Source organism: Oscarella lobularis, chromosome 3, assembly GCF_947507565.1.
Source record: "Oscarella lobularis chromosome 3, ooOscLobu1.1, whole genome shotgun sequence".
NCBI lineage: Eukaryota > Metazoa > Porifera > Homoscleromorpha > Homosclerophorida > Oscarellidae > Oscarella > Oscarella lobularis.
The window spans coordinates 1,389,005-1,398,147 of record NC_089177.1 but is presented as its reverse complement, the minus strand read 5'-3'; the positions used below and the strand labels follow the sequence as shown (position 1 = coordinate 1,398,147).

The 9,143-nt window shown below is 44.9% G+C and overlaps 1 protein-coding gene across 1 annotated transcript; it reads left to right on the top strand.

Moving 5' to 3' along the window:
- Positions 1-4,262: 4,262 nt before the first annotated feature.
- LOC136184270 (uncharacterized) lies at positions 4,263-8,269 on the top strand. Its single transcript, XM_065971135.1, has 13 exons — positions 4,263-4,298; positions 4,710-4,800; positions 4,852-4,935; positions 4,989-5,051; positions 5,101-5,145; positions 5,200-5,238; positions 5,295-5,369; positions 5,426-5,595; positions 5,650-5,775; positions 5,828-5,959; positions 6,024-6,269; positions 6,331-7,557; positions 7,616-8,269. Exons 3-13 carry the CDS (start codon positions 4,892-4,894, stop codon positions 8,137-8,139), a joined length of 2,691 nt encoding a protein of 896 aa, XP_065827207.1. The 5' UTR covers positions 4,263-4,298; positions 4,710-4,800; positions 4,852-4,891; the 3' UTR covers positions 8,140-8,269.
- Positions 8,270-9,143: the final 874 nt, after the last annotated feature.

The window sequence follows — 9,143 nt, the reverse complement described above, 5'->3', positions numbered from 1 at the left end:
ACTGCGTGTCTAATCCTTGTATCAACGGTACATGCATGGAGATGGATTCTACTGCAATTGCTCAGATGAATTCGAAGGCGATTTGTGCAAAATTGAGAAGCCTTCTTTGAAATGTAATAAAAATTGTGCTTTCTTTTTGAAGTTTATAATTGGGATGTCTTCACCGTTCCACTCTGCGTGTTGTTTGAGAGTGTATGTGTTATAATGCGGAAGTTTATCTCTAAATCAAAGTTTCTGCCTATGGAGGGTCATAATTCTCACAACAACAACAAAAACATAAACAATTTCACAGCATATTTGAACATTGCACCAGGGAGTCAGACAAGGCTCCAAGTTGATTTACTTTCTCAGTTCTTAGATATGCGGATTGATGCTAATGGATACGTACGCGATCTCGTGATATATGGATAAGAGCTCGCGTGTTGTTTACCCCAGTAGAGCCCAACATGACGACAACGACGACGACGCCAGACTCAGCTTCTGCCCCACCTTACTTTGTAAACCCATCACGAAATGTTCCAGTTGGTTTGAGAGAGTACTTCTTTTATCCTATCGCCAATTCAGCAGCCCTGGATATTTGCGAGGATATCCCGAAGCCTGAAAGAACGACGGACGATCCTCTCACAGTATGCTTCTTAGCTTCAGGTGACGTCAGAAACGTATTGTTCACCACCTACAAACGACGCGAGCTAGGAGACGAGCGAAAGCTTCAGATGTACGTAAACGACATAAATCCGGCCATCATTGCAAAGAACATTCTCATGCTTCAACTGGCCGCTCAAACACCTCTGCGTAAGAGTGACAAAGAACTTGACGAGCACGTCGACCTGTTTCTCAGCTTATGGGCGGATCTCGCTCTAAACGAAGACAAACGGAAAATCCTTGACGTCATGCTGACTCAGCATTTGGAGGAGTTTACCGGATCGGGGGACGAGTGTTTCATGACCGTTCCGGAGCAGCATCACCTTTGGGAAATAAAGAAAGCCTGGGCTGTATGGCTCTCCACGACCGAAACTCTTTCCTCAGCAGAAGCATTCAGAAAGACAAAGACGGTACCGTGGCATACGCTTGTGGACGAGTCTGGACGTGGAGTCAGAGACCAGGAATTTACGTATGTCACTGAGGGCTTCATGTATGCTATGGAACTAACTCCAACTCCACGACTGAAAGACGAGCTTACTCACTATCTTCGGAACGGAACGATGCGTCGTCCCGGCAACCGACGCTGCCTAAATACTACCATGCGTGATCCCCAATCGAAACAGCTGCCTCAAATAACGTCCAATCCGTTTATTACCTATCACAATGCGTCCGAACCAGGTGACTATCTTCCAGCCGAAACTCATTCGCTATACAACGCTCTTCACAAAACTGTCAAGAGACTTTTAGTGAGGTTTGCTACAGAGGTATCACATCATCGCGTTTCAGTTTACTTTGACATTGGCGACTGCAGTGCCTACTTAGCAACTCGGCTTGAAAGCAATGTCCGATTCCATGCCATAGACACGTCCAACGTGCTAGACCACACAGGCATGGCAGCGCTACTCGTCCTGGCAGCTCTTCGTATCAACAGGCAGGAACGCAATAGCACAATCTGGACAGAGACTGTCAAGAGTCCACAAGTGTACGACAGCGTCAGTGATATTCTAGATAATTCCTTGTGGATTCCGTATTCAATTCTTCCTACAGTACTTCAACTTAAGTGCACGCTACCTTTTGAAAGCTGCCTTGACTTCAAAACAGAACTGGGAAGACTCCACAAAAAGGTGTACCTAACGGGAATTAAATTTAAGTGGACGCCCGCCAATTGTGGGACGACATACCCGTGCAAAGTGGACTTACTGCCGGACAGCTCTTCTTGCGTGTTCAGACAAATGATTGATAATATGTTAGAAACGCTGTGCACAGCGTACGTTCAAGCCTTTCCCAACTTCCACTTTGATGAAGGATTTTATCCTCATTCCGGCTTGTGCACAATACCAGCAATGATGACGATATTGCTGTGTGCTACTAGGCAAATGAAAAACCCGCAGAATCTTCTCAATTATCTATACAAAAAAGTGACGTCAAATTTGAGATTGCAAGTGCTGAGTTTCGACGTCCAAAATATTGCCAATCAAATGTATCCTGTTGAAATGCAACCAAACGAACCACTACATCCGATCTTTTCTAAAGGTGCACAACAGAAGTCGTCCCTCTTCTTCACCCCTCTTCAGCAAAGAAAACAGTCACTACCCTGTCCAGTGACAGGTGGCGTCCTTATTCACGGCCTCGTAGAAAGCGAACGGCGAGCCATGTTTGCCCCTGATTTCAACGCTAAAACATGGATCACTAAAAACTGGCAAAGAGTGCAGTTTATTGACAGTTACACCATTTCTCTGTTTCCCGTCGTGGAATTAGAAGTTCGACTTCCCAATAAATTGGTCTACCCAAAGACTGCCTACAGCATCATAGTTATTGATTTGATGACTGGTTGGCTAGTCTTCGAACCCGTTGACGTATCCAAATTCAAACTACGGCAGCTAAAAGAAAAGAAGAGCACAATTCTCAATATTTTGACAATGAACGAGAACCTACCAAAAACGAGCTTTAACCCTGCGAAAGAGCAAGACGATCTATCAATAACGCAGGTTCATGAAACAAAAACACAGTTTTTGATTTTTGTAACAACAACGCTGGCAATATCAGATAAAGTGAAAGTACGCCTGAAACCCGGAGAGAACCCTTGTGAGTTGACGCTTATTCTCAAAAACACTTCACTGCGAATTACTCTACCAAATCACTGTCACGAGCAGAATGATATTATTTACAAATCACAAATAAGTGAGAGAACCATTCGCCTGACAGTTACTAAGCCGAAGAACGCCCTGAAGCCAAACCGACAACTCCTTAATTTGGACACCTTACGCAACTGGCCAAACAAACCATTCGGCGCAAATCAGGCCATGTTTACAGTCATGGAGTTGTCTCAGCAACAGGCCGGCATCTACGCCATGGGACACAGTTGCTACTACGACGCCAGACTAACCATCGCGGAAATGTTTTCCGCTTTTACAGACAAAACCCTGGCAAAAAGAGACATTTTCAAAATCAGCAGAGATGGATACAAACACTTTCACCTTATCAGCTCTCTGGAAAAAGGCATTATTGGTCACTCGTCCCGTCTTCTCGCTAGCCCAAGAGGAATACCAATAATTGAATTTTGGTACCTGTGCAGTGATGGAGATGCTACGCCAGACGTAGATCATTTTCAATCGTACCTCACAATCCGCCCAGACATATTGTGCCATACCAACAGAGGCATAAACGAGGAAATCGATTTTCTTAGACAACAGCTGAAGAAAAATGCTGAGAGAATAGTCAATACTGCTCCTAAAAAAGTGCAAAGAGTTTTCCTCAAAAGAAGTTTCTTTATACCTCTTTACCCTGAGGAACACAAGTTCGGACAAACTACACCAAACACTGAACAATCAGACTTTTCTCGTCAACTCAATCAGTGGAGACAAGGAAACGGTATCCCATCGCCAAGTTCTGCAAGTACAAACAAATGTTTCTCGTGCTCAACTACAGAAAATCTTAAAGCCTGTGGTCGATGCAAAACCGCCTGGTTTTGCAGTAAAGACTGCCAGAAAGCCGGTTGGAAAAAACACAAGTCTAGCTGTATGCCCTAACTAACGTTTTTACTGTCTTTGTGTCTAATGCACGTCTTCTGGCATGTCATTGGGACTATCCTATCCTAGCCTATCTATTCTAGCGTACGCTCAGGGAATTTGGCCTCACAGAGCCTCACAGTAGTATCGATGCTTACACTAGAGACTCAGCTTTCTATCTTGAAAGACGGGGCAGTTACAGCTCTCTCGAATCCATTGCTCTAAGGCGTGGTTTCGGATGGGTCTCTCCTAAGCTTTATCCATCGGTGAGTTTACCTATTAGAAGCCCAAAGCATAAATGCTAGCTGCTTGGAGCGGTCCCTAGCCCAGTACCAGCCAGTACAGTGTACAGGAAAGACGACTGCTTCTAACGCGCGTTAAAGTAGGACGGAAAGGTTGTGATACTGGTGAATGTACGGTGGTGAAAGGAAGGGACAACGAGCGGCTGAACCGGTCGTTTATTCGCAGCAGAGTGCGAAAAACGAACATTTGTTCTCCTAGCCTCAGGTGAGTTCTTAGTGTCTACCCACGGCTTGTCTGTGATGTAACTTCCTAGATCCTATTGACGGTACTAATAGGAAGCCTGCAGCCTCTTTCTTAGAACTTAGCGGTCCTATTTTCAATGTGCATCTCATTGCATCTCTGAAGGTATAGAGATATAGATAGAATAGATAGCGTTTTATCCTTGTGGGTGGCTCTTCTCAATTTTGATTACTCTGAGGTTTGATCTGCGTTCCTTCCTCTCCTATTCCCTTCTCCTCCCGATTGGCCTTGATGGCGGCCAGTGATTCAGACACCAGTGAGTCGCTACTAGGGGCTAACTTCCTCAAGGCAGCCAACTAACAGCATTAGTAGGAAACCTGAAAGAATTTCTTAGATCTTAGCGACTCTATTTTCACTATGCATCGCATTGCTTCCCTGCGTAGCTGTGGCGTACGTCGTCCTTGTGTGTATATAAGGCTGTGCATGCGTAGCTCTTCTCACTTTCACTTTGTGAGAGCGGACGTTTTCGGATGCGTACGATGCTTTTTCAACTCGTTGCAATCTTTTGCACTTTAGCGTACTTGGTGGCAAAAGGCAGTGCAGACTGCTCTTGCGAAGACGTTTTGGTTGTTTGTTCGTTCAACGGAATTACGACAGGGAAAAAAGTGTAAGTGGGAAGGCACCAGGTATCTCTCGTAGACTAGCCTGTACCTTCTAGATTTCCTCAAGCTGAAGCGTCTGCATTGTGCGTCGACAGGATGAAGTGGCGCGACCAGGAACTAGATCCGGAAGCTACCAACTGGTATACGGGAAGTCCGCGTTTTATCTACCTCGATCCCTTTAATTCGTACGTAGGAACGTTCTTGGATGTCCTTTGTCTTTCAGCGCTGTAGCTGCGGTCCAAGGTCACAGCAGAAAGTAATTTATCGATCATGCACCCTGCTCCCTCATATATAACTGGTCCCAGCTCGAGAACTGGCGATGACTGCAGTCTTCAAGATTTCTCTTCTGGGTACATGTAATAAAGCGTTTCAACGCATGCTATAAACGGGTTCGCGTGTTTCAGAAACGTGTTTGATTTTGGAATTCAAAATGCGGCAGTCTAGTAAGCTTTCACACTATTGCCCAAGTCACCTTGCGACTTCCGTATTACTTTGATAGTTGCCACCAATCTGAAAATCAACCACTGCGCCTACACAGCGTTACTGAATCTAACGTCAACAGCTTTGCACATCTGTACAGTAGCCAGTTTCTATGCGCCTTAGTGAAAGAAAAATAAGGCTGTTTTATAGTGAGTCGTGCGATGAATGCCAATGCTTGGTGAACACGGTTGCTCTGTGGGCAGCTGGAGATCTAAATTATTTCTCAACAAACTGTTTGCCATTCGTTAATAATCGCTCAGAATCTGATGCTGCAAACACTACAGGCACCGTTGTCTCGGTTACAATACGAAGAATTGAAGGTACCCATGTTTGTATAGAAAAGATGGATTTTATGTAATTGATTAAAATTGCAGATCCGTGCAATCCATCTCCTTGCCAAAATAACGGAAGATGCAGTTTTAACAATTTCACGTGCAATTCAAGCAACGGTATTTGCTGTCACTGCGCTAAATTATTTAGTGGACAATTTTGCGAAAATTGTACGTAATTTTATTAATTTACCAGAGGACTGCAGTTTCATCTGTTTTACAGTAATAGGCTCTGGTTGTGACTTGTCGCCATGCTTTCCTGGAGTATCTTGCACCGACATGGAAAACGGAACGTTTACATGTGATCATTGTCCCGACGGCTTAGATGGCGACGGCATAACTTGCGTTACTAACAGTAACATTTCTGCCTCCAAAACTTCTACGACTTTAGTGTATTCATTAGCTTTTTTCTTTCTCAGAAAGCAGCGACATTGTTACTGTTCATGCTGCTGACGCTGATTCTCTCGAGGCTTTAGCGGGATTTTCAGCAAAAGTCGTCTTTTTAGACGAAGCCAACGGAACCGTTCTGTTGAACAAAAATGCATCTGCTAATGACAACTCATCAGTTCAGTTTGACGTTCCTCGTTCTCGAACTGTCACTGTCGTTGTTGGTCTTGAAGGCTACGCTTCAAATTCTCTCGTTGCTAAGCCTGTGCCGGACATAGGTAGCGTTCTACATCGATAATTAAAAGAAAATGTTTTATTTGCCCAACCGGCTTTTTGTAGAAAATCATGTAACGCTATTTCTGAGAAAGCGTGCTGATCCGATTTCTTTTACGTACAGTGTGCAAGCTGAGAGCTTTGCTGTGAGTTCCAACGCCAGCGCTGCATCCAGCGGAAACAGTTCACTTTCGTATAAGGCCATATTTCTTCCGGATTCTTTAGAAGCGTCAGAAAACGCCACGGTACTAATTTCATTCACCGGAATCGATCCAACTGACAGTTTGGTGGGTGTTCCAGATCTCGTAGCCCTTCCTGAAAACGAGACAGAAAATCAAGCGAATCTAAACAGTCTTGCTCTTGCAGAAATTACCCTAACAGATGCGGTGTCTGGAAACGAAATTTCGCTTAAGAAACCGGTTCAACTGCAACTTCCACTGAGTATGAACGTTCAAGCTTCCGCCGGTGACAAGATCGAAGCGTGGTACTTCAATGAGTCACAAGGTCTTTGGCTTCAAGAGGGTTTTGGTATTGTAAAAGAAATCGACGGGGCTCTGGTATGGGTATACAATGCGTCTCATTTTAGCTGGTGGAATTGCGATAGGCCGTGGTACGATAAGCACTGCGTTACTGTGCTGGCATTAGATGATAGTCTACAGCGGCCTATAGGAATTGACATTGTTCTAACCGGAAAAGACTTTTTCTTTACAGACCGAAAGAAAACAACAAACAAAGGCGTATGTTTTGACTTCAAAAAAGACGGGCAGGCTGAGATATTTTCTGCAGCTGAAGATGACGGTTACTTTAGCAATCCTGTACTTATTCAAGGAAAAGGAGATGCAGCAACATGCGATCAACAGAAGACGTCAACTACGCTGGTGTGCGACGTGAAATTGTTAACCTGCACTTGCAGTTGTTTTCAAGTGTCCCCAGAGACTATTTCATTGCCTCTTTTTGTTCAAGCTGAAACGCCTCCCTTCTCAGCGGTGGTGGACATCACCGCAGCATTACGTCGCAGGCTGTCGAATAGGTGTCATATTCACCGCCTCCGCTATGGTATCAAAACGTACTCTGGTAACAATTTATCACCCGAGTTTCATCTCGATACTTCTGGGAATATTCTGCTATCGAATACAGCAAGCGCTGTAAAGACACCTGGCAGCACGAAGCATTTTAGCATTAGACTTGATGTTGAGGAAAAGATTCAAACAGATCCTTTGCAGACTGAAGCTGCTTGCAATTGCGGACACATAAAATCTACGTTTAACATCGACGTCGTCGTGTCATTCACAGGTTAGTCTATATACTGTACGAATGGCATTGAATCCTTGAATTTACGCGAGCTGTTTAGGCGAAGCTGCGTTTCAGTGGTTTTTTTCGGACTCTGGGTTTATTTTGGGAGGCCACGGTGGTGCTGAAAGAAATTACAATGATCCAAGTGCAGTGTCGTTCTCGCCGTGGAGGGTTTTTAATGCGGGGACAAGGTTAAAATTTTTTTTTGAAAATTCCTCTGGCTGCGGAAACGATTCAAACTCTAACGCTCAAAGAGGACAAGCTAAAACTAGTTTTTCTTTGTTGGCAGAAAGCTTTTTAATTATATCTTGGTCGGGCAAAGGAGAGACTGTATCTTCTGGCTTTGAACTCATGACTATATCAGTCAATAGCGGAACAGTAATTTCTGCAAGTTCGCCCGGTGGTGGTGGTGGTGGTAGCTGTGCTATGGGAGATGTTCAGGCAAATGTCAATTCTCCTTTTCAAACGCCTAGACTATCGGTCGGTCTCCATAGCATTACAGTGAGCATGGATAGCGGCGATTCACTTTACCACCATAACGCCTTTTACGATGTGCAATTCTCAATTCTTGAAGTGGCCTAAATGAACTTTGTCTTGCGATGAAGTGACTTACTAAAAGTTCTTTCTTATTTGTTTGTCTCAAAATTCCATCAATAGACTCGTTGATCAGATTTTAGAGGAACTGCATTCATGCTGCATTTGACATAAATGTGAAAATGAGAGTTTTGAGCGCGTCAAAAGTGGTCACGATCGTGGCATATCACCTTCAGACTGAATAAATGCTCTTCGAAACGAAGTGGAGCAAGTCAAGAAAAAAAGCGACAACCCGAGACCCCAAAAACTGAACGCTTCGCGCATGCCTCTGTGTCTCGTGTCTCCGCTTGAAGCCCTTCCATCATACTTGTAGATGCTGCAATGTCGAGCAGCTCTACCTTGCGGACGAAAAGCTGTTAGCGCACGGTATTGAGATTAGCGGAAGACAACAGGGGGGGTTGATCGTTAGCGCACTAGGCTTCGGTAACCTCGTCCAAAAGCGAACGTTTTTCCGCAGTCGCCTATTATTTTTAGTGCGTGTATGTGATCGTTGTCGACAAGGTGGCCACTGATGTCGGCCACAGACTTGTCTGCTATCGAACACAACCAACCGCAAAAACGCCTCCGTTCTCGCGATTTCCATTGAAGCTTTTAGATCTCCGTGAGAATTCAGCTTCGTTATACCATGACGCTTTACGCCGTGACTCGTGGCGCCTTTCCTTTTGCATTTTTCATACAGAATGTAGGCGATATGGCATCTATCGAAGCTCAGGTTGCCGCTAGAGTCGCGCGGATGAAGCGTAATCGCGTAGAACTAACGCCTACCGGCTTCACCCTGTCTTCCAAACAACGGCGTCAAACTGCGGAAAGCGCTACAAGGCAGCTTCGAGACGTACCACGCCCCGTCAAAGAACTTAGAAAGAGACAATTTGCTTGGAAGCCCTGGATGCAGGAGGAAGATCTTAAGCTCTCTGCGACACTCTCACTCAGGGCTGGCCTAACGAACACGGCTTAGAGCATTTGCTGAGGCCATCGCCTAAAGCGGACCGAAT

Excerpts from the sequence above, each read along its gene's own strand:
- LOC136184270 (XM_065971135.1), top strand. The coding sequence starts at position 4,892 with ATGAAGTGGCGCGACCAGGAACTAGATCCGGAAGCTACCAACTG. Across the intron at positions 5,052-5,100 it reads GTCCAAGGTCACAGCAGAAA|CTCGAGAACTGGCGATGACT; the intron begins GTAATTTATCGA and ends AACTGGTCCCAG. Across the intron at positions 5,960-6,023 it reads CATAACTTGCGTTACTAACA|AAAGCAGCGACATTGTTACT; the intron begins GTAACATTTCTG and ends TTTCTTTCTCAG.